General features: G+C 53.9%; 1 protein-coding gene across 2 annotated transcripts in view; it reads right to left on the bottom strand.

The window, feature by feature from the left end:
* TOP2B (DNA topoisomerase II beta) overlaps positions 1-25,337 on the bottom strand; it is a 137,498-nt gene that overhangs the window by 32,846 nt on the left and 79,315 nt on the right. For both annotated transcript variants that reach the window (XM_045003214.1, XM_045003213.1), the window contains exons 14-16: positions 9,862-9,972; positions 9,666-9,771; positions 9,372-9,481 (exon numbers count right to left, since the gene is read on the bottom strand). In XM_045003214.1, the coding sequence (XP_044859149.1) occupies positions 9,372-9,481; positions 9,666-9,771; positions 9,862-9,972 (327 nt within the window). The remainder of the gene's footprint in view (positions 1-9,371; positions 9,482-9,665; positions 9,772-9,861; positions 9,973-25,337) is intronic.

Here is a 25,337-nt window from a genome sequence, read left to right as displayed (position 1 = left end):
GAGCTCGCGGACATTGATGTGGAGTGTGAGCTCGCTTGCTGACCAGAGGCCTTGAGTGTGGAGGTCTCCCAGGTGAGCCCCCCATCCGAGCGCAGAGGCGTCCGTGGTCAACGTTGCCGATGGCCGGGGAGGGTGGAACGGAACTCCGGCGCACACGACCTCCGGGTCGAGCCACCAGCGGAGGGAGTCGAGAGCCGTCCTGTTGACTGTGACCACCATGTCGATGGCGTCGCGATGCGGGCGGTACACCGTCGCGAGCCAGGACTGAAACGGACGAAGGTGAAGTCGTGCGTACGCGGTGACGTATGTACACGATGCCATGTGGCCCAGGAGGCGGAGGCATGACCGCACCGTCGTGGTCGGGAAACTGACGAGGTCTCGGATGATGGAGACCATCGTCTGGTGTCGAGCGCGAGGGAGACAGGCTCTGGCCATCGTGGAGTCGAGGACCGCCCCAATGAATTCGACTCGCTGCGTCGGAATCAAAGTTGACTTCTCGGTGTTGACAAGAAGACCGAGGCGCCGAAAGAGGGCCAGGACCTCTATTATCTGACTCTTCACGAGCTGTCTGGACAGACCGCGAATCAGCCAGTCGTCCAGGTACGGGTATACGTGTATCTGGTTCCGTCGCAGTGCTGCGGCGACGACCGCCATGCATTTGGTGAATACTCTGGGGGCGGTCGAAAGGCCGAATGGCAACACGGCGAATTGGTAGTGGGCGTCGTTGGCCACAAACCGAAGGTAGCGCCGATGAGGGGGGTAGATAGCGACATGGAAGTAGGCATCCTTCATGTCGAGGGCCGCAAACCAGTCTCCCGGATCCAGGGAGGGAATGATGGTCCCCAAGGTGACCATGCGGAACTTGGGCTTGAGTAGGTATCTGTTCAGCCCGCGAAGGTCCAGGATAGGACGTAGCCCGCCTTTTGCCTTGGGGATGAGGAAATACCTGGAGTAAAATCCCCTGCCCCGCCTGGAGGGAGGCACCTCCTCTACGGCACCCACGCTCAACAGAGTCTGGACCTCTTGTAGGAGGACTTGCTCGTGAGAGGGGTCCCTGAAGAGGGACAGGGAAGGTGGGTGGGAAGGAGGTGGAGAAACAAACTGAAGACGGTATCCCGAGTGGACCGTGCTGAGCACCCAGCCGTCCGACGTTACTCGGGACCACTCCAAGAAAAAACGGGAGAGGCGGTTGTGAAATAAACGATGAGGATCCGTAGGGGAGAGTGATGTGCAGCCCTCGTGCGTCCCATCAAAAGGGTTGCTTCGCTGCCTGTGGGGCTTTGGAAGCGGCCTGGCCCCGGTTTCGGCGGTTGCCCGACGGGCGACGGCGATTTTGGGCCGGTCGCCGAGCCGGGTAGGGTCGGTACCGCGACTGATAGCGGGAGGGCTGCGGGCAGAAAGGTCTACGTTGCGTAACCGGCGTATGCATCCCGAGTGTCCGGATCGCCACCCGGCCGTCCTTGAGCGACTGGATCCGCGAATCCGTCTTCTCCGAAAACAATCCCTTGGTGTCAAAGGGCAAATCCTGGAGAGTAAACTGGACTTCTGGAGGCAGGGTGGAAGATTGGAGCCAGGCGATGCGCCGCATCGTGACCCCTGTTGCTAAGGTCCGTGCCCCTGAGTCCGCCGCGTCGAGGCCGGCTGTAATGGAGGAGCGAGAGGACCGCCTCCCTTCCTCCAACATTGTGGTGAAGTCCTGGCGGGATGTTGACGGCAGGAGGTCAGTGAACTTGGCCAGAGACGTGAGTATGTCGAACACGTATCTGGCCAGGAGGACCTGTTGGTTACCGATCCTCATCTGCAGGCCCCCTGCAGAATAGACCTTTCGGCCGAGAAGGTCCATCCGCCTTGCCTCTTTCGCCTTTGGGGCAGCGGCCGGCTGGCCGTTACGCTCCCTATCGTTAACGGACTGTACCACCAGGGAGTCCGGAGTTGGATGCACGTACAGGTACTCATAGCCCGATGGAGGGACTGAGTACTTCCTTTCCACTCCCCTGGCTGTGGGAGGCACGGAAGCGGGCGTTTGCCAAATGGTGGTGGCGTTTCGTTGGACCGTGCGCACAAAAGGTAACGCAACCCGGAGTGGCACGTCTGACCCCACCACGTTTGTGATGGGGTCCTCGTCCTCTTTTACTTCCTCTATAGGGAGGTCCATAGCCGTCGCCACCCGGCGGAGTAAGTCTTGATGCGCCTTCGCATCAACGGGGGGCGGCTCCCTTGATGCCGCGCCGGCCACTGCCTCATCGGGAGAGGATGAGGAGGATAACTCCTGAACGACCTCAGCCGAAGAGGGGTCCACTGCGTGGTGGGCTGAGGGTTCGGAGGGGCACTCTGGCACCACCGGAACGGCTGGCGGTGGGGATGGCGGTGGTCGGGATATCGATGCCTCTGGGACTCTGCGGTGGGCCGCTGGAGGCCTCGGCGGAGCAGGCATAGCGTCCGACTCATATTGTGCCCATGGGACCCAAAAACCCCACTGCTGGGCCCCGCTAGGCTGGGCTGGCGGCGTTGGAGGCGGGAGCCCATAGGCTTCTGCGCCGGAGGCGACCGACTCAGGGCGGGAAGGCCAGGGAGGTGCCAAAGAGGGTCCAGGGCACACCGCCGGGGGATGCTCTTCCCCTCGGCGCTGGGAAGGCGACCTCGCTCGACGGTCTTCACGGTGCCGGGAGCTCGACCGGTGCCGGGAGCTCGACCGGTGCCGGGAGCTGCGCCGGTGCCGGGGGCTGGTCCGGTGCCGGGAGCTCGACCGGGAGTAAGATCTCCGATGCCGAGACCGACCATGATCACCGCGGTGCCGGGAGCTCGACCGGTGTCGGGAGCTCGACCGAGAGTGCGAACTGCGACGCCTGGAGCGTCCGCGGGAGTCTCGGTGCCGGGAACGGTGCCGGGACTGAGACCGGCGGTGCCTAGCTGGTGGCGACCTCGATCTGGTGCGACGTCGGGAGTGCGACCGGTACCGCGAAACGGAGCGGTACCGGGACTTCGACCGACGAGGAGACTGCGATCGGTGCCGCGATGGGGTGCGGTGCCGGGAGCGCGATCGGCGGGACGGCAAGCTGTCGACGGTGCGGGAGCGAGACCGGGACCGTGACCGACGTCCACGCCTCGATTCCATGGAGGGTGGCCGGACCATTGCCGCCGGTTTTCCCCTGGAGACGACAGCCCGCGCCGGCGGTGCCGGGGGCCGGAGGCCTGGAGCCTCTATGAGCTGTATCAGCTCTCGCGCAGAGGCGAACGTCTCCGGCGTCGACGGCCGCCGAGGCTCGACCACGGACGGCACCGGGGAGCGAGGCGGCGCCGGACTCGACGGCCCTTGCGGCGCCGGAGTCACAGGTGCAATGCACTGTTTGTGCAGAGGCACCACAGGGGCTGCAGGCTGCGGAGTCGCCTTGGCGGAGTCCTGCACGCGCGCCTGAGCCAAAGCCTTCGCCAGTCTTTGCTTCCTGGCGGGCGAGAGGGAGCGGTGCCGAGTCTTCGCAGCCGCTTTCTTCGCCGGCGGTGCCGCAGTCGGTGCCGGCGGTGTGTCCTGCACGGGAGGAGGCCGCGGAGGCGGCGCGGGCGGTGCCGGTGGTTGGAGGGACTCCTCCATGAGGATCTGTTTTAAGCGGCTATCTCGATCCTTGCGGGTCCGCGGCTTGAATTTTAAACAGATCAGGCACTTGTCAGTTCGGTGCCCTTCGCCTAAGCAGCGGAGACACGCGTCGTGCGGGTCTCCTACGGGCATCGGTTTCTGGCACCCCGTGCAGGGCTTAAAGCCCGGTGCTTTGGGCATGAGCCCGCACCGGCTAAGGCAAAAAAAAAGGGGGAACCCCCCCTTTTTTAGCCTAACTAACTAACACTAACTATGCTAATTGAACAACTATAACTAACTATGCTAACTATGTACAACAATGAACTAGAGAAAGCTAGGGACGTGAAGAGCTATCAAGCACTCCACAGTTCCAACTGCCGTCACGGGCGGTAAGAAGGAACTGAGGAGCGGACGGGCCGGCTGGGGTATATATTTAGCGCCATGGCGGCGCCACTCCAGGGGGCGCCAGCCGGCCCGCCGGGGTTGCTAGGGAAAAAGTTCCGGAGAAGCCGTGCACGCGCAGCGCGCACACCTAACTGGAATGCATTGGAGCAATCACTCGAAGAAGAACCATTAATAACTCTCTGAGTACAGTTATCCAGCCAGTTATGCACCCACCTTATAGTAGCCCCATCTAAGTTGTATTTGCCTAGTTTATCGATAAGAATATCATGCGAGACTGTATCAAATGCCTTACTAAAATCTAGGTATACCATATCCACCGCTTCTCCCTTATCCACAAGACTCGTTATCCTATCAAAGAAAGCTATCAGATTAGTTTGAAAGCTGTCAGATCCCTTCACCAAAAGACAGGCCCCTTCACCAAAAGACACTAAGGCCTGGTCTACACTAGGACTTTAATTCGAATTTATCAGCGTTAATTCGAACTAACCGCTCAACCGTCCACACCAGGAAGCCATTTAATTCGAACTAGAGGGCTCTTTAGTTCGAATTTGGTACTCCACCCCGGCAGGTGGAGTAACGCTAAATTCGCACTTGCTAGCTCGAATTAGGCTTGGTGTGGATGCTAATCGAACTTAGCAGCTCCGGGAGCTATCCCACAGTGCACCACTCTGTTGACGCTCTGGACAGCAGTCCGAGCTTGGATTCTCTGGCCAGCCACACAGGAAATGACCCGCGAAAATTTGAATTCATTTTCCTGTCTGGGCGGTTTGAATCTGACGTTCTGGTTGCACATCGGGGCGAGCTCCGCAGCACCTGCAACGATGCAGAGCTCTCCAGCAGAGGAGTCCGGGCAATCCCAGAATAGAAAGAGGTCCCCAGCATGGACTGACCGGGAAGTCCAGGATCTGATCGCTGTGTGGGGCGAGGAGTCTGTGCTCTCGGAGCTGCGCTCCAACAAGCGGAACGCGAAGACCTTCGAGAAGGTCTCTAAAGCCATGAAAGAGAAAGGATACAGCCGGGATGCGATGCAGTGCCGCGTGAAAGTGAAGGACCTAAGACAAGGGTATCAAAAAGTCAGAGCGGCAAACGGACGCTCCGGAGCCCAGCCCCAGACATGCCGCTTCTACGAGGCACTGCATGCCATTCTAGGTGGGTCTGCCACCAGTGCCCCACCAGTGACGGTGGACTCCGAGGACGGAATAGTGTACCGGGACAGTTCCCCCTCCCTGTTCGCCGATGGGGAAGATGAGGAAGGGTCTTTAGAGGACGGCGCAGGCGACATCGAACCCACTCCCGCTTTCCCTGACAGCCAGGATCTCTTCATCACCCTCACAGAGATCCCCTACCAACCGTCCCCGCCCGTTAACCAGGACTCGGAATCAGGGGAAGGATCAGGCGGTAAGTGCTACAAACAGGGAAACATTTATTTTTTTAAGAAACAGGGATTTATATAAAAAATAGAAATACTATATAAACATTTTTAAATATGAAACTAAACAAACAGCAGGTCTACACAAACAGCAATGGAGCAATAGTCCTCTGGGGATATTTCAAAAAAGCTCTCAGAGAGCAGCTGGAAAAGCCTCAGCAAGAGGTTTCTTGGGAGAGGTGCTTTATTGGGTGCTCCGTTGAAGCACACTCTTCCGCGCCATGCCATCCTCAGGTAGAGGGGGACCATCGCCTCTACGAGCATGGCAGCGTAGGGTCCTGGTCTGTGCAGGGCTTCTATTAACATCCGCTCTCTCTGTGTGCGCCTGACACGCCTCAGGGTGATGTCGTTGTGGAAGTGCTGCATCTAATTAGTGGAATTAGTGTACTGTTACTATTGTGCATGGTAGACTTTTACTTTGCATAAGAATGACCCTCGCTTAACAGAGTTTTACTTTGCATAAGAATGACCCTCGCTTAACAGCCACGTGTTCCAGGACTCAGAGGAAAAGCATACAGGGGTCTTTCGCGGTCACTGGCGGGAGATGCCGCATAACGCTCATCTTTTCTGCTTTGCACATTGCCTCCAGCAGGAGAGCACAGCTAAGCACTATCTGATAAGCAGTCTGTACTGTAAGGCTTACCAGGACTTTGTGCAAGAGGGATGCAGCTGTCTCTCCTCGCTTGTGCGCTATCCAGTGCAATCGCGCCGCCAATGAGAGCGTAGTCCGAAATCTCGGACTAGTTCCGAGATCTCCTGAGACTTGGTTCCCTGTTTGGTCTTCTTAACTGAAAATGACTAGACTGTGTTTACTGTTGGCAAACATGTATTTGTTCAAGGAAATCACCTACTTTTTCGCATCACACAGCTTCGGCTCCTTCACGGACTGCCCCGCCATCCCCCTCGCAGAGGCTGGCTCAGATTAGACGCCGAAAGAAAAAGACAAGGGACGACATGTTCCAGGAACTGATGGCCAGCTCCAGAGCGGAGGCGGCAGAGCAGAGACAGTCGAGGGAGAGCCTGTGTCAGCAGCATCGCACACACCTGGAACGGGAGGATAGGTGGCGGCAGGAAGACCAGCAGGCGACTCAAACGCTGCTTGGTCTAATGAGGGAGCAAACGGACACGCTCCGGCGCCTTGTAGATGTTCTGCAAGACCGCAGGCAGGAGGAGAGAGCCCCCCTGCAGTGCATCTGCAACCGCCCTCCAACGCCAAGATGTCCTGTCCCCCCCTCACCCAAAGTGACAAGAAGGAGGGGCGGTAGGGGCCGTGAGAACTGTCACTGCACCGCAGCAGAGCGCTAATGTACAAGACACCTCTCGCGCTGTAAATCTGTAGAAGTTCTTCCCTTACAGGATCACCCAGTCCCAAATCCAAGTTTCAACCCCCCACTGTGTATAACATTATTAAAAGCGGTTTGCTGTTACTCTCTGTTTCCGTCACGTTTCTCGTGTCAGAAGACTTTGTGTGTGTGGGGGGGGATTTTTAATTGCAGTGCATAGCCCACATTACCAGGGTACAGACTTGGGGGCAGGGTCAACTGCAGGGCACACACAGACTGCAGTCACTAGGCACCAGGGACAGTCTGTGTGGTGTATGCTGCCCCGGGTCTTTCCTTGATGTGTAGGGTCCTGGTGCCTGACATCCCCGAATGTAAAGGCAGGCTTCCCTTCACATGCATTTGGACCGTAGTCACGATCCTCCCCGGTGCCCCGAGCCCCAAAAAGAGACCTCATCCAGGGGCAGATACTCACCCTTCCCCCACACCCCTCACCCCTTCCAACGCCCAAACCCACAGCCGTCATGGTAACCCCTATCCAAGGACGGCACCCCTCGCCCCTTCCTGCAAACCCACCCATCAGTGCACACCTTAACCAGCACAGAATGCTTCCATGTTTCAACGAAGAAACAGAAATGCAAAGTCAACGAAAGATTTATTATTAATTACTAAAACATGTCCTTAGTTTTAAAACGTCCTTGGGAAGTGGGGAAAACTTGGTTTATGATCAGGCTCTCTTAAAATCAAGTGGACAGTCACAGGTTACCCTGCTCTGCGAGGAAACTCGCTTTCAAAGCCTCCCTGATGCATATCGCTTCCCGCTGGGATATTCTCTCAGCACGGGTGTCTGGCTGATCGTAAACAGCAGCCAGGCGATTTGCCTCAACCTCCCAAGCGGCCAAAAAGGTCTCGCCCTTGCTCTCACAGAGATTGTGGAGCACACAGCAAGCAGCAATAACTACGGGGATATTCTTTTCGCTGATGTCAGAGCGAGTCAGTAAGCTCCGCCATCTCCCCTTGAGACGTCCGAAAGCACACTCCACCACCATTCTGCACTTGCTCAGCCGGTAGTTGAAGAGTTCCTTTTCAGTGTCCAAGGCGCCTGTATAGGGCTTCATGAGCCAGGGCATTAGCGGGTAGGCCGGGTCCCCGAGGATCACTGTAGGCATCTGCACATCCCCAACCGTTATTTTGTGGTCCGGGAAGAAAGTGCCTGCCTGGAGGCGTCTAAACAGACCAGAGTTCCTGAACACACGCGCGTCATGAACCTTGCCCGCCCACCCGACGTTGATGTTGGTAAAACGTCCCCTATGGTCCACCACAGCTTGCAGCACCATTGAAAAGTAGCCCTTTCGGTTAATGTACTCGCTGGCCTGGTGGGCTGGTGCCAGGATAGGGATGTGAGTCCCATCTATAGCCCCACCGCAGTTTGGGAATCCCATCGCGGCGAAGCCATCTATGATGACCTGGACATTTCCGACAGTCACTACCTTTGAGAGCAGTTGCTCAACGATTGCGTGGGCTACTTGAATGACAGCAATCCCCACGGTAGATTTGCCCACGCCAAAGTGGTTCGCTACTGACCGGTAGCTGTCTGGCGTGGCAAGTTTCCAGAGGGCTATGGCCACTCGCTTCTGCACAGTCAGGGCTGCTCGCATCCTTGTGTCCTGGCGCTTCAGGGCAGGGGACATCAAGTCACACAGTTCAAGGAAAGTGCCCTTACGCATCCTGAAGTTTCGCAGCCACTCTGTGTCATCCCAGACCTGCAGCACTATGCGGTCCCACCAGTCTGTGCTTGTTTCCCGGGCCCAGAATCGCCGTTCCACACCATGAACTTGACCCATTGCCACCATGATCTCCACTGCCCGGCGTACCCTGCTTTGTGAGAGGTCTGCGCCACTCTCCTCACCGTGCTGCCGGAGCCTCCTCGCCCGGTTTCTCAGCATCTGACTGTGGAAGAGGTGGACGATAACGTGCGAGGAGTTGACAACGGCCATAAGTGCAGCGATGATCGCAGCGGGCTCCATGCTCGCAGTGCTGTGGCGTCCGCGCTGTAACCGACCAGAGAAGGGCGCGAACAGATTTCCCGCCGGCGCTTTCAAGGAAGAGAGGGAGGGCGGGATTGACGGTTCAATGACGACACATTTTTCCCCCCAGCATGCATTGGGGGGAAATCCCACAATTCCAATGGGCAGCGGGGAGTGCGGGAACTGTGGGATAGCTTCCCACAGTGCACCGCTTCCAAAGTCGAAGCTGGCCCCGTGAATGTGGACTCAGAAGTTCGAATTTGTGTATTTAGTATGGATATACAAATTCGACTTATTAAGGTCGAATCCACAAATTCGAATTAAGTAGATTCGAAATAGTCCTGTAGTGTAGACAAGGCCTAACAGAGCTTAAAAAAATATTTTGTTGAAATTAGTTAATTAAAAAAAATCATATTGTCAGTATCCCTTTAAGAATTGTTGTAATGTCCTTGCATAATGTCAGGTGGTGAGATAGATGTTCACGAGGCCCAGCCTCTGAATGTGAATTGTAATATTGTTCAAACATCAACAAAATAACCTGAAAAATGAAAAAATTAAGTAAGTAACCACTGTACACTAAGAGGATTTCTTGACCCAATACTTGCTGCAAGTGATGGCATTCATAAAACATGGCACACCGGAGTTTTAAAAGTTCTTACCAGTGTAATGGCAGCATCATCTTCAGGACCAGCATATCTGAATAAGATCCGATGCCTCTCCATGTCAGCAAAGTATTCCTTTGCTTCTTTAGCAGTGCTGGTACCCAAACCTGCATGATGAGGAGAAAACAATTACTACATAATCATACTGTTTGAATTATCATGTTGTCCTAACAATTTACTGGGATTGACTTTGAAATAACTTCAGAAACTATTCTACTAGTGCTTACTAAAACAGACACCACCCAATTATTGCTTTTTCACGTCCATGAGTGTTTTTTTTTTAAAACAAACCTTTGTAGTATTTTATCTTCCACGCTTTATGATTCTCCATATGTTTCTTCCACTCATCAAATTCAGGAATACTATAGAAGGCAAGTTCCTGCTTACTTTTGCTTGCCTTAAAAATAACAAAAATATACCTAGTCAGTCTTTTTTATAATGTTATCTACAATACATCAAAACTTTATATTGTCAGTATAAGCTGTACCTTTACAATGGGAGTAATGAATTCCTCAAGAAAACCATGTTTCAAAAGAGATGGCCAATTGTGATGAATAAAGTTGATTAACAAGCCTTTTATGTGAGATCCATCCTGATCCTAAATATGAAAAAGGAACACTATCAGTGAATAAGCATATTAGCTCCAGCGCAAGCGAAATGACAAAAACAAAGACAATGTATGATTAAGGAGTCAGCGTGTCAGTACTTCCAAATCTCACTGACCTGGATAAGAGTGAAGCAATGTTTTTTTAGTGGGAAACATGTAATCAAATGGGTAGTTTCAGTTCTTCTTCGAGTGATTGCTCCTATGCATTCCAGTTAGGTGTGCGCGCCGCGCGTGCACGGCATCTCGGAACTTTTTTACCCTAGCAACTCCGGCAGGCCGGCTGGGCGCCCCCTGGAGTGGCGCCGCTATGGCGCTGAATATATACCCCAGCCGGCCCGTCCGCTCCTCAGTTCCTTCTTACCACCCGTGACGGCCAGTTGGAACTGTGGAGTGCTCTCTGTCCTCCACAACCCTAGGTCTCGCTACTTGTTTGTACATAGTTAGTTTAGTGATTAGTTTTTACAGTTCTGTTAGTTAGATAGTTAGTGTTTAGATAAGGTTAAGGGGGGGTTTCCCCCTTTGCCTCCCCCGGTGCGGGCTCATGCCCAAAGCACCAGGCTTTAAGCCCTGCGCATCATGCCAGAGGCCTATGCCCGTCGGAGACCCGCACGACGCCTGCCTCCGTTGCCTGGGCGAAGGACATAGAACAGATAAGTGTTCGCTCTGTTCCACCTTCAAACCGCGAACTCGCAAGGAGCAGGATATCCGCTTAAAACAGCTCCTGATGGAAGCGTCGCTCCAGCCCCCGGCACCGTCCGCGCCGGCACTGCGAGCTTCCTCGGTGCAGAGCGCACCGGCGGCACCAAGCCGCTCAGGCACCGCGGCCCCGCAGCCTCAGAAGGCGGCTACGAAGACCCGGCACCGCTCGCTCTCGCCTTCAAAAAGACACAAGCTGGCGAAGGCGCTTGCTAAGGCCCGCGCTGAGGACTCGGCGAAAACGATTGCGCCACCTGCGGCCCCCGCGGTGGCCGTGCACAAGTCGTGCACCAGGCCTTCGACTCCGGCGCCGCAAGGGCCGTCGAGTCCGGCACCACCACGCTCCCCGGTACTGACCGTGGTTGAGCCCCGGCTGCCGTCTACGCCGGAGATATTCTCTTCCGCGCGTGAGCTGATTCAGCTCATAGAGGCACCGAGCCTCCGGCCCCCGGCACCGCCGGTGCGGGCTGTCGTGTCGGCGGGAAAGCCGGCCAGAATGACCCGGCTGCCCTCTCTGGACAGACGACATGGACGGCACACCCGGTCCCGGTCACGTTCCCGGTCCCATGGCAGATCTCCGTCCCGTCGCTCGCGATCTCGGCACCGCTCGCCATCGCGGTACCGATCGCCATCGCGACGCCGGTCGCAGTCCCGGTACCGCTCGTCATCGCGGTACCGGTCGCACTCCCGGCGTCGCACCAGGTCCAGGTCGCCGTCGCGTTGGCACCGGCTGAGGTCTCCGTCCCGGCACCGTTCCCGGCACCGCAGATCCGGTTCCAGGTCGAGCTCCCGGCACCGTGACGGACGTCGCTCCCGGTCGCCATCCCGGTACCGAGCGGACCAGCATCGATCTTCGCTGCCGTCCGGGGACAGACTGCCTTATTCGGCGGCGCACTCCGTCAGCGCCTCGGCACCTCCATGGCCATCCCGCCCCGCGTCAGTCGCTTCCGGGACAGACGGCTACGGCCATCTGCCACCTACCCCACAGGGCCATCCTCAGGGGGCACAGCCGTGGGGCTTCTGGGTTCCCTGAGCCCAGTATGAGGCTCAGGGGGTGCCATTCCCCCCGAGAGCCCCGGCGTCCGAGCGCAGGGTTCCAGAGGCGACAATCAGCCAACCGGCCCCTTCGCCACCAGGCGCAGGTTCCATACCGCCTGAACCCCAGGGGCACGCGCAGCCTGACCCTCCTGACGAGCAGGCAGCAGATCCATCGTCGGAGGCGGTTGTCCAGGGCTTATCCTCCTCGTCCTCACCTGATGAGGCGGTGGCCGGAGCATCGACCAAGGAGCCTCCGTCGATAGACTTGAAGGCGCACCAGGACCTACTTCGCCGTGTGGCAACGGCTATGGCTCTCCCGGTGGTGGAGGTCCAGGAGGACGAGGACCCCATAACGAACATCGTTGGGTCAGAGGCTCCAGTGCGAGTGGCATTGCCATTCGTGCGGACGATTCAAAAGAATGCCACCACACTCTGGCAGACGCCTGCGTCCATCCCTCCTACGGCCCGTGGGGTTGAGCGCAAATACTCTGTCCCTCCCACGGGCTACGAGTATCTATATACTCACCCGACCCCGGACTCGTTGGTCGTGCAGTCGGTCAACGACAGGGAGAGGCACGGCCAACCTGCCCCTGCGCCCAAGTCGAAAGACGCGCGACGTATGGACCTGTTAGGCCGTAAGGTCTATTCCGCTGGCGGACTACAGATGCGTATCGCCAACCAGATGGTCCTCCTCGCCAGGTACGTCTTCGACATCATGGCGTCCCTGGCGAAATTTACAGAGCTCCTGCCAACAGCCTCCCGCCAGGAGTTCGCGGCGATGTTAGACGAGGGAAGGAGATCATCTAGGTCCTCCATCACGGCCGCCCTCGACGCTGCGGACTCCGGAGCTCGGACCTTAGCCTCCGGCGTGACGATGCGGCGCATCGCCTGGCTGCAGTCCTCCACCCTGCCGCCGGAGGTGCAATATACACTGCAGGACCTGCCGTTTGACACGCAGGGTCTATTTTCCGAGAAGACAGATTCCCGGATCCAGACCCTGAAAGACGGCCGCATTGCCATCCGCACCCTCGGGATGCACACGCCGGCAACGCAGCGCAGGCCCTTCCGGCAGCAACCCCCCCGGTCCTTCAACCAACAACGCTACCGCCCGTATAATAGCCGGCGACCAGCTACAAACCGCCGTCGTCCTTCCGGCAATAGGCGTAGCCAAGGCCAGGCCTCTTCCAAGGCCCCTCAGGGGGCCAAGCAGGCCTTTTGATGGGACGCTCGAGGACGGCCCATCACTCTCCCTACCGGATCCTTCCCCTTTATTTTACAACCGCCTTTCCCATTTCTTTTCGGCGTGGTCCCAATTAACAAAAGACAACTGGGTGCTTCAAACAGTCCAGTCGGGATACCGCCTTCAGTTTGTTTCGCCCCCGCCTTCCCACCCACCCTCCCTGTCCCTCTTCAGGGACCCCTCTCACGAGCAAGTCCTCTTACAAGAGGTCCAGACTCTGTTGAGCGTGGGTGCCATAGAAACAGTGCCTCAAGACAGGCGGGGCAGGGGATTCTACTCCCGTTATTTTCTCATCCCCAAAGCGAAAGGAGGGCTACGTCCTATCCTGGACCTTCGCGAGCTGAACAAGTACCTGCTCAAGCCCAAGTTTCGCATGGTCACCCTGGGGACCATCATTCCCTCTCTGGATCCGGGAGACTGGTTTGCCGCCCTCGACATGAAGGACGCCTACTTCCACGTCGCAATCTATCCTCCCCATCGACGTTACCTCCGGTTTGTGGTCAACAACGCCCACTACCAATTCGCCGTGTTGCCGTTCGGGCTCTCCACCGCACCGAGGGTATTTACCAAATGCATGGCGATGGTTGCCGCAGCCCTCCGCCGTCGTCGGATACATGTCTACCCGTATCTCGACGACTGGCTGGTTCGCGGGCAGTCTCGGCAGCTGGTGATGGGCCAGTTGACGGACATACTGTCCCTCTTCCGACGACTCGGTCTTCTCATCAACACCGAGAAGTCCACCTTGATCCCGTCGCAACGGGTGGAGTTTATCGGAGCAGTCCTTGACTCCTCCTTGGCCCGGGCTTGCCTACCGCAATCTCGTCATCAGATGATGGTCTCCCTCATCCAGGACCTTGTCTCCTTCCCAACCACGACGGTGCGCTCCTGCCTCCGCCTCCTGGGCCACATGGCATCATGCACGTACGTCACCGCGTACGCGCGGCTTCACCTCCGCCCGTTCCAGACTTGGCTCGCGTCGGTGTACCGGCCGCATCGAGATCCCGTCGATATGGTGGTCACAGTCTCCAGGCCAACCCTCGAGTCCCTCAACTGGTGGCTAGACCCGGAGACTGTCTGTACGTGAGTCCTGTTCCACCCTCCTCGCCCGTCCGCCACTCTGACCACGGATGCCTCAGCGCTCGGTTGGGGGGCTCACCTGGGCGATCTTCACACCCAAGGCCTGTGGTCGCCCCAGGAGCTCGCTCTGCACATCAATGTCCGCGAGCTGCGAGCGATCCGTCTGGCCTGTCGCACCTTCTGCACCCACCTGCAAGGCCGCTGTGTGACAGTGTTCACGGACAATACATCAGCAATGTTCTACATGAACAAGCAGGGCGGAGCCCGCTCTTCCCTCCTCTGCAAGGAAGCGATGCTCCTGTGGGACTTCTGCGTGACCCACTCCATTCACCTAGAAGCATCCTTTCTTCTGGGAGTACAGAACACGCTGGCCGACCATCTCAGCAGGTCTTTCTTCTCCCACGAGTGGTCTCTCCGTCCCGACGTCGTGCACACAATCTTCCGCAGGTGGGGGTTTCGCTAAGTAGACCTATTCGCATCCAAGGCGAACAGAAAGTGCCACCTGTTCTGCTCGTTCCGGGGTCACGCGCCGGGCTCCCTGTCGGATGCCTTCCTGTATTCCTGGAAGGATCACCTCCTCTATGCCTTCCCTCTGTTCCCGCTCGTCCATCGAGTATTACAGAAGCTTCGGAGGGACAGAGCCACCGTCATTCTCGTAGCTCCGGCCTGGCCGAGGCAGCATTGGTACACCCTGCTGCTCGAGCTCTCCGTTCGGGATCCCATCCCCCTCCCGTTGTGGCCGGACCTCATTACTCAGGACTTCGGCAGACTCCGCCATCCGAGCCTACAGTCCCTCCATCTTACAGCTTGGTATCTGAGTGGTTGACCCACGCAGAGAGGGACTGTTCCGCGGCAGTTCAGCAAGTCCTACTAGAGAGCAGAAAGCCTTCCACTCGCTCCACCTATCTGGCGAAATGGAAGCGGTTCGCGCTCTGGTGTGACCAGCGAGGCCTTAATCCCTTCGTAGTCCCTGTCCCTACCATCCTGGACTACCTCTGGTACCTTAAGGAGCAAGGTCTTGCGGTCTCCTCCTTGAGAGTTCACCTGGCAGCAGTGTCCGCCTTTCGTCCATCCGTGGAAGGTCGGTCCATCTTCTCTAACCAGATGGTTTCCCGCTTCCTTAAAGGCCTGGACCACTTGTATCCGCCGGTGCGGCGTCCTGCCCCGACCTGGGATTTGAACCTCGTGCTGACCAAGCTGATGGGTCCTCCTTTCGAGCCCTTAGCCACGTGCTCCCTGCTCTACCTCTCCTGGAAGACGGCCTTCCTCGTCGCCATTACATCAGCGAGGCGAGTCTCTGAGCTCCACGCTCTGATGGTTAGTCCGCCATACACCGTCTTCCACGGGGACAAGGTGCAGCTTCGACCACATCCGGCCTTCCTCCCAAAGGTGGTGTCGGCCTTCCACCTCAACCAGGAGATCTTCCTCCCGGTCTTCTTCCCGAAGCCGCACGCCTCGCCTCGGGAGCAACAGCTGCACACCCTCGACGTCCGCAGGGCGCTCGCTTTCTACATCGAGCGGACTAAGCCCTTCCGGCGCTCGCCCCAGCTGTTCATAGCGGTTGCTGACCGCATGAAAGGCGAGCCGATATCCTCTCAACGGATTTCCTCCTGGGTCACAGCGTGTATCCGGACCTGCTACGAGCTTGCTCGTGTGCCACCATGCCGCCTCACCGCTCACTCCACGAGAGCGCACGCCTCTTCGGCCGCCTTCCTGGCCCATGTCCCCATCCAGGACATCTGTCGAGCGGCCACCTGGTCTTCGGTCCACACCTTCGCCTCCCACTACGCGTTGGTGCAACAGTCTCGAGACGACGCAGCCTTCAGCTCCGCGGTATTACACTCCGCCACGTCTCACTCCAACCCCACCGCCTAGGTAAGGCTTGGGAATCACCTAACTGGAATGCATAGGAGCAATCACTCGAAGAAGAAAAGACGGTTACTCACCGTAGTAACTGTTGTTCTTCGAGATGTGTTGCTCCTATCCATTCCAGACCCGCCCTCCTTCCCCACTGTTGGAGTAGCCGGCAAGAAGGAACTGAGGACCGGACGGGCCGGCTGGGGTATATATTCAGCGCCATAGCGGCACCACTCCAGGGGGCGCCCAGCCGGCCCGCCAGAGTTGCTAGGGTAAAAAAGTTCCGAGATGCCGTGCACGCACGGCGCGCACACCTAACTGGAATGGATAGGAGCAACACATCTCGAAGAACAACAGTTACTACGGTGAGTAACCGTCTTTTCTGGGTTGTGCAAGCATAGCCCGGGGACAAGACCTCCTGTAGCAGAAGTCCTCAGAGAGTGTTTGCCAAAGCACAAAGCTACAACCTTCTTTTCATCAGCAGCAAGACACCATAGATGCAGAAGTGTATGGCTTGAACAGAAAGGGGAGTGGCTGAATGGATCCCCTGGACAGGTTCTGTTGATAGGGCTTGTCAGCAGCGTCAGCAGCAATTTAACCAAATGGTTACTCACCTTGTGCAGTAACTGTGGTTCTTCGAGATGTGTCCCCCTATGTGTGCTTCACTATGGGTGTGCTTGTGCCCCGCTGTGCCTTTGAGGAGAGATTTCTCATAGCACTGTCCTTTTGGCCGGCGCATGCATGTTACTCAGCCTCAAGGTCCATGCTATTGTTATATAGTGCTCCACAGGTGAACCACCCTCGGTTTCTTGTCTACCATGATGCTCCATAGCAGAGAACTCCGAAGCAGAGAGAAACGAGAGTGGGCAGTGGAGCACCCACAGGGATACACATCTCAAAGAACCAAAGTTACTGCATATGGTGAGTAATCATTTCTTTTTCTTTCAAATAGTGTCCCCGTGGGTGCTTTACCAGGTGACTACTAAGCAGTTCCTCTAAGGAGGAGGGGGCTTTGGAGTTGAGTCTAATATAGAGGAAAGTATAGCTGATCCAAATGCTGCATCGGAAGTAGAATTGTGAGTTACTGCATAGTGCTCAGCAAACTAAGTATAGAAGTCCAAGTCACAGCTCTACATATTTCAATGATGGGAACATTTTTGAGAAAGACTGTAGAGGTGTGTAGCAAGGTGGTGTGGCGTCCCTCAGGGAGTGACAGGAAGGGACCACAACACGCCTCCTGGTGGGCAGAACCAGGAGAGCCATGTCCGCCCCGCTGGAAGTGGAAAGGTGGGACAGGAAGTGGAAGTACAAAAGACAGGCCCTGCTCAGTTGGGCTGGAGCCACCACAGGAGACAGACACATCCCGCCTGTTGCTGGAGCCTGCAGAGGAGCTGCCAGGGTTGCCTCCTGAGAACTGGCCAGAGCTTCCTGAGAAGTCAGACAACCCCCACAGTATAGAGGTACCAAACCCTGGGATGTAGGAAGTAGCGCAAGAGAACTAAACACCCATCTGGTTGCCTGTTGCTCTGATATAAGGTCACCGTGTTGCAGGTGGATCCTCGCTGATATAGTGGCGGACCACTCTGCCACTGTTAGGGCCCTGGGCTGGTATGCAGTGGAGTCAGGCAGGCCCATGTCCCCCTACCCCTAGCCACCCCACTCCTGGGGTGGCAGCACCCTCATCGTAGGCCAGGAAGCCTGTGGTACTCTACCATCCACCCCTGCCTGAGCCCCTAGATTGTGCTGGTGCTCACCCCTGCCTGAACCCCTAGACTCTGTTGGTGCTCACCCTTCTCTGAGCCTCTAGATTCTGTTGGTGCTCACCCTTTCCTGGGTCTCAGACTGCTTAGCCGCTCTGCCTTGATTGCAGGCCAGAGGCTACTAACTGTTTGCTGCCCTGCCCTGACCGAGGGCCCGGGTCTCATAGACTGCAGTACTGCTCTGCCTGGCTGGAGGGCCACAGCATTCGGTGCAGCTAATTCCCCCCTTTTGAACTCACCTTTACAGGTATGCGACAGTGAGGAGGCCTGGCCTCCCTCAGAGAGTAACAGGGAGGGACGGCCACGCACCCTACAAGGTGGAAATAGACCTCATAGAGTGAGTTTGTATGTCTCAGGGTGTTTGGAGATTACAAGACTGGTAGCAACAACTATGCAGTTGGATATCCACTTAGAAAGTCTTCGTTTAGAGATTGCGGACCCTTTTGATCTGTCTGTGATAAAATCAAATAATTTGGAAGTCTTTCTGAAAGGCTTAGTTCTGTCAAGATAGAAGACCACAACTGTCCTGACCTCAGATGTGTGTAAGAGCGCCTCTTCATTGCCTAGGTGAGGTTCAGGGTGGAAGATCAGGAGGTGAATGGGTTGGCTGATAAGGAACACCCTGTACTGAAAGTGGTCCTGACCAACAGCAAAGCATAGGCATCTTTTGTGTAGTTGATGGATCTGTAGGGCCCTATAAAATTCACAGCCATGAAAAATGTGTCCATGACCGTGAAATCTGGTCTCCCCTGTGAAATCTGGTCTTTTGTGTAGTTTTACCCTATACTTTACAGATTTAACAGGGGAGACCAGTGTTTCTCAAACTGGGGTCCCGACCCAAAATAGGGCTGTGGGGGCAGGGGGTGTCACAAGGTTATTATAGGGTGATTGCAGTATTGCCACCCTTACTTCTGTGCTGCCTTCAGAGTTGGGTGGCCCAGCACCCAGCTCTGAAGGCAGCACCCCGACAGCAGCAGCGCAGAAGTAAGGCTGGCAATACCATACCATGCCACCCTTACTTCCATGCTGCTGCCTTCAGAGTTGGGTCAGGACCCCTACAGTTACAACACCGTGAAAGTTCAGATTTAAGTATCTGAAATCATGACATTTATTATTTTTAAAATCCTATGACTATGAAATTGACTAAAATGGACCGTGAATTTGGTAGGGCCCTACCTATATGTAAATATGCCTCCTGAAGATCTAGGGCTGAGAACCAACCCCTTGGTCCAGTGATGGAATTATTGCTGCATCACCATTTTGAATTTTTGCCTTCACAAAGGTGTTGAGTAGCCTTAAATCTAGGATGGGTATCCAACTGCTGTTCTTTTTTTAACCATGAAACACCTGGAATACAACCCCTTCCCTCTGTGTTGCTACAGAACCAGTTCTATAGTACCCAAGAGTAGGAGGGAGCCTATTTTCTGTTGTAAAAGGTTCTCGTGAGAGGGGTTCCTGAAGAGGGACGGGGAAGGGATGTTGGCAGCCACAAGAGAAGTAAAGTGAATGGAGTACGCTACAGATATCAAGTATCAGAGGGGTAGCCGTGTTAGTCTGGATCTGTAAAAGCAGCAAAGAATCCTGTGGCATCTTATAGACTAACAGACGTTTTGCAGCATGAGCTTTCGTGGGTGAATACCCACTTCGTCGGATGCAAGTAGTGGAAATTTCCAGGGGCAGGTATATATATGCAAGCAAGAAGCAAGCTAGAGATAACGAGGTTAGTTCAATCAGGGAGGATGAGGCCCTCTTCTAGCAGCTGAGGTGTGAAAACCAAGGGAGATATCCTCTCCCAAACCCATTTATCTGTACTGATTGACTCCAAGCCCACTGGAAGTGGTAAGGATGGCAGGTGAATCAATGCAGCTGGTAAGAATGAGGATGGTAACTCAGGACTCGACCACCCTGTCAAAATTGGTGCTTGGTGGTAGAAGGCTTTGAGGTCAAAGGTTGAGAAGTTGGTGGTTTTCTTCTCTGGAACCTCTGTCTCTTGTGTTGAGGTTCTTCTGATCTCTGGGAGCTTGAGAACTGAGCAGGATGGGATCTCTGTACCATCTGGGACTTACTAAACTTTCTCTTTTGGGCAGGTGTGTAGATCCTGAGAACACAAAGTAGCCCTGGAGTCCTTTAAAAAGTGCAGAGATTGGTCCATGCTGTCAGCAAACAGTTTACTACCATCTACCAGGTGGCAGTATTAACAATCAAAGGAGGCCTGCAGAGATGTTCTGGAGAGCAGCTGGCCTTTTGCAATAATTGCCTGGAATTGCTCTCTGTGATCTGCTGGTAGATGCTCAACAAATGAGTTCAGCTTGGTATAATTTGTATGATTATATTTTGCCTATAAAGCTTAGTAGCTGGTAATTCTGAATTGTAAAGTAGCTGACTGAGTGTTGTTAGTAGCATGTCCATGGCATGCGCTGAAGTGATAATAACTGAAGGAGTTGACATTACCGTAAATCTCAACTGCTCCGAGGGGTGTCAAGATGGAGCCCTAGCAGGCTTCTTCAGTACCGGGTGAGAAAAGGCAGCGCTCTTCTTGCCGCCTCACTCTGCTGACAGTAACTGATGACAGTAACCGAGCCCAGAACTTTACAGTCTTTGAATTTGACAGCGCCCTTGGTACCTGAGGAACCAGCAGTGTCATAGGTACCAGACTGGAGAGCAGTGGGTGCCAAAGTACCTGGAGTCATCAGAGACCACAACTTCTTTGAGGTAGATTCTCTATGTGGAGAACTTGGGGGACAGCCTTTGGGAGTCTTATGAGAGGAATCTTGGGTCCTCCTCTTAGATGCCGTCAAGGACTGTTGTTTGGAGACAGGGGAGGCAGCGGATTACTCAGCGACCAGCAAATGGGGGGATCCTCTGGCTACGGACAGAGGCTGGGCACAGTGAGATCTCCATCATGAAGAGTTTGATCTCCCTGTTTTTTCTGGCTCTAGATTTTAATGCCAGACATAAGTTGCACTTCTGGGAAATATGAGATTCCCAGAGGTAATGGATGCACCAGGACTGTCCGTCACTCATTGGGATTGCCTCCCAGCATAACAGGTAACCTTTGAAACCAAGAAAACCGGGCATGTCCTCCCAGTAAAGTAAAAATCTCTCAGGAGGGTAGAAACTAATATATTTTTTTTTAAATTGTTTTTAAACTAGTACAGCTAAAACTAGTACTAAGTAATGCTAAGGACAACTACAATAAACTAACTACTAAAAGATCTAAGGGGACACAGTTGAGGTAAAACTAAACATAGACAACTGTTAAGGCTCCATCTCAGGCCAAGGCAGTTGAGAAGGAACTAAAGGCGGTTCCCCCATGCAGTGCTATATAGCAACATCACAGAGCATGAGACGGCATAACATATATGTATTGGCTGAACGGACATTGCTATCAGAAATCTCAGACCAAAGGCACAAGGCAGCGCAAGCATACTTACAGTGGAGCACCCTACAGTGTAGCACACTGCTACAAGAAGAAGCTTCCCTTCCCAATGGAATCCTGTACACTTTCTTGTGGTGAATACATCAAGGGATACATTCTCCAGTGACTCAACAAGTTGTGATTAGCCCAATATAAAGCCACAGATTTTTAATGGATGATTGCCTTTCACTGTAGCAGTATGTAGTCCCAGATGACTATTCGTGGCAACTGCCGAAGCTGGGCGTTACAGTATCGACAGCTTTGACCTGCTGTGCCATGTGGCACACTCGAAGCACGGCCGAGCCACATATGTTCAGTCCGATATTGCAGATGCCATTCAGCTGATGTCTACTAAATTCTGTGATACCATCCAGGTTGGTGGTTTCTGACTGGGAAATGTATACAAGCCTCCAAGCGTCAGCTGGAACCAACAGATTCTACCAAGCCTACCACATCCAGCTGTCTACGACAGAGACTTCAACAGCCATCACACAGACTGGGGGGTATAAGGAGGTTGACACCAACAGTGAACAACTTGAAGACTAGGCATCTCGAAACGACCTTGCCCTTATCCATGATGCTAAGCAGCGAGGCACATTCCATTCTTCTAGATGGGATCGTCACTATTCTTCTGACTTGTGCTGGGTCACTTCAGTTCATGGACACCCTCAGCCAGCAACATGCCAAGTTTTGGATACCTTCCCATGCAGCCAACACAGACCGTTGCTGATCCATATCGGGCTACAATTTCCAGTTGTTAAGAGTTCCAAAAAGAAGTAGTGGAACTTCTGAAAGATACCGGGAAGTGCTGGAGAAGAGTGTGGTAACAAACCAGTCCGGCATATTTTGGTAAATGAGACCTACCGTCGCTTCTGTGGTTCTATCTATAAAGCAGGCTGCAGAGCCATCCCACGTGGTTGCCGCCCGGTCTACATCCCTTGTCTCGATGCAGAGAGCACTGCCTTGTTCGAGCAGTATGAGGCATCTGGTGACCCAGATCTGATTGAATCGTTGGACACTGCTCGCTGAGCCAGATGGGAGGAGATGACCGAGATGATGAGCTTTACCCGCTCTAGATGCAAGTGCTGGAGTCTGCTCTGACACCTTGGAGCAGGGCAGCAGCCACCTGCACTCTGCTGACCCTCACTGACACCCAACCAGGTAGATGGACACCTACTTAAAGTGACCAGAGCACCTTTGGAGAAACAGGTGCAAAGACAAGTGAGGAACGTATGGCATATGTTTAAACATGAACACCAGATCAGAAGCTGCCCACAACCATTCACTGTAACAGAGCTGGAACAGACACTGGGTAGCATCAAGTGTGGAACAGGTGTGGGCTATGACAATATACACCTCTACCGCAATATAACGCCACCCGATATAACATGAATTCGGATATAATGCGGTAAAGCAGCGCTCCAGGGGGGCAGGGCTGTGCACTCTGGTGGATCAAAGCAAGGTAATATAACGCAGTTTCACCTATAACGCGGTAAGATTTTTTGGCTCCCGAGGACAACGTTATATCGAGATGTATCTCCAGAATTCCTGGAAAACCTTGGAAAGGACCCAAGTCAAGCATCAAGCTATTGTCCCATATCATTATTGTCGGTGTGCTTCAAGGCTCTGGAGTGCTTGATCCTACAGTGCATATTACCCGACATGGAGAGAATTTTGAGCCCTGACCAAGCCGGCTTTCGCCAAGGCTGTAGCACATACGACAAAGTACTTGTGCTGACAACATTTGTTGAAAATGGCTTCCAGAGAAACTTGAAAACAGGCGCTGTTTTCATCGCTCTAACAGCAGCATACAATACGGTATGGCACACTGGCCTGCTCGTGAAGGTATCGTGGGTCCTGCTACCTTGGATCACAGGCGTCGTTGAACTGTTCCTCCGCGATAGGCAGTTCAGAGTCCATATGGGGGAGGAGACGAGAGCTTGGAGACGACAGAGCAATGGGTTACCCCAGGGCTCTGTGCTTTCTCAAACCCTGTTCAACCTTTACATCAATGACCTGCCAGCAATGGAGTCATGAAAGTTCATTTACACAGATGACATATGTTGCGGTACCCAGGCCCGGACGTTCCACAAGCTTGATGCCACCTTAAACCGGGACATGATAAAATTAGCTAACCACTGTAAGACTTGGCGCCTCCAGCCAATCATCATAAAAACAGTCTCCAGTTTGTTCCATCTTCATCATGCCAGCGCAACCTGAGAACTGAATGTTTATCTGATTGGTCAGAAGGTGAAGCATGAAGTAGAACAGGTCTATCTAGGTGTGACCTTAGACCTTAGTTACCATGCCCACCTGAAGAAGACAGCAGCTAAAGTTAAGACGTGGAACAATCTTCTTAGCAAACTGTCAGGTTTGTCATGGAGTGCTCGTGCTCAAACTCTGCAGAAGTCAGCTCTTGCCACCTTGTATTTGGTGGCAGAGTACAGCGTAACAGTATGGAGCCGATCGTCACACACCAAACTGGTGGATACGCAGTTACATGCCGCCATGCGTATCATCTCCGGCACCCTGCATCCGACTCCATTCCCATGGCTTCCAGTTGTGAGCAATATTGCTCCTCCTCATATCAGATGAGAGGTTGCCACGGGCAAGTTACTGGAGAAAGTACGCGCCAACTCAAGCCTGCTGCTGCACAATGACCTTTTTAAACCACCAGCTGCACGTTCACCGTCACACTGCCCTTATCATCTCATCCGCCATGCCAGGATGTTAGGGCGGAAACACTCTGGCGAGAGGAATGGATATCTATTATAATCCCCAACCAGTCCCTCCCTCGCCAACCCCACAATTTGCCCACCTGGTTTTGACCTGCCCCATCGCCAATGGTCCCCATTGAACAGGTTCCAGCGTAGGGGCAGGATTTTATAATTGTACTACGAGAATGAATGTATGATTTGATTTCTTCCTGCCAGCCACCTTTTTTGAATAGCAGAAGGGAATGACCCTCTGGGACACTGGTAGAAATGCATCTGACAGGCTGCCAGTGTCTGTACTGATGTTAAGGCAGGGACAGACCAGAACAATCCTTATGGCTGATTATGGTCACTCTTTTGTTTTAGGATAAATTATAAATGTCTACTATGGTTTCCTATATGTATTACAAATTAGGCACTTTAGTTAACTATACATTTCTTTGTTTTAAGGTTTAGTAAGAGGCAGGATTTTGTATTGTGTCTATGTTAAGGAGATTAGAGGAACATTGAAGGCCTGGGCCCCAGTGTGAATTGTTTTGATTATAAGATTTAGGAAGGCTTAATTTACAATGTCTTTTGCTCTCAAAGGTCTCTGTAAAAGACTGTTTGTGTGAATGAGGAATGCATGTATCAGGAAAATGTAAGGTGTGAAGGCCATTGTTATAGCCGGATGGTCAAGGAAGGAGTGAAGAGACTTAATGACACCAGGGAACCATCAACGCGCATCCATAATGAAGAAAAGGCATATTGATGACCCTGAGGTAAGGCTGGCACCCCTAAAGACAACTGATTAAATCAGATCTGTGACAGGATGACCCCTTCGGAGATGTTTTGGAATGCTTACATCAAAAGATAACTCCAATTAAGAAGTAACCGGTCAGAAACTGACACAGCAAAATCCATAGACTTCAACAGAGAACAGGGTGCTTTGCCATGGGACTTTGGGTTCGTCTTGCCACTACAGGAGCATCGGATCACAACCAACAAAGCCCAGTTCCACTCTGCGACCAATCTGGCTGGCCACTAGATTGATCCAGACTCTGGACTGGTAACTATAAACAGCAACTGGCAGGACTCTGTGTGCATGCATTGTGTGTGTGTGTGTTTGAAAAGCATATGCTAACTACTGTATTCTCAATAAATGTGGTGTTTTTGCTTTCTCCCCTATTTTTTTTAAATGAGGAGAAAAAGAAATAAAAGGTTCTTAACCAACTAAGCTAACTACGCTAAACTACTTGACTAATCTAACTAAACTAAGTCTGAGGTAAGGCGAGCAAGCGCACTGCTGGAGCTCCAACTCGAACCAAGGGCTATTGAGAAGGAACTGGGGGATAAGGAGGCCGCACAGCACCAGTTAATTGCCACTGCAGGCCTGAGACAGGGAGAGTGCATGTGCGGCCCATTTATCAGATATTAGGAATGGCAATATACAAAAACCTGTAGGAGAACACCTCAACCTCCCTGGACACACAATAGCAGATTTAAAGGTAGCCATCCTGCAGCAAAAAAACTTCAGGACCAGACCCCAACGAGAAACTGCTGAACTTCAGTTCATT

The sequence above is a fragment of the Mauremys mutica genome, chromosome 2, assembly GCF_020497125.1.
Source record: "Mauremys mutica isolate MM-2020 ecotype Southern chromosome 2, ASM2049712v1, whole genome shotgun sequence".
Classification (NCBI taxonomy): Eukaryota; Metazoa; Chordata; order Testudines; family Geoemydidae; genus Mauremys; species Mauremys mutica.
Note: the sequence above shows the minus strand (reverse complement) of the source record. Positions and strands in the feature narration are given on the sequence as shown.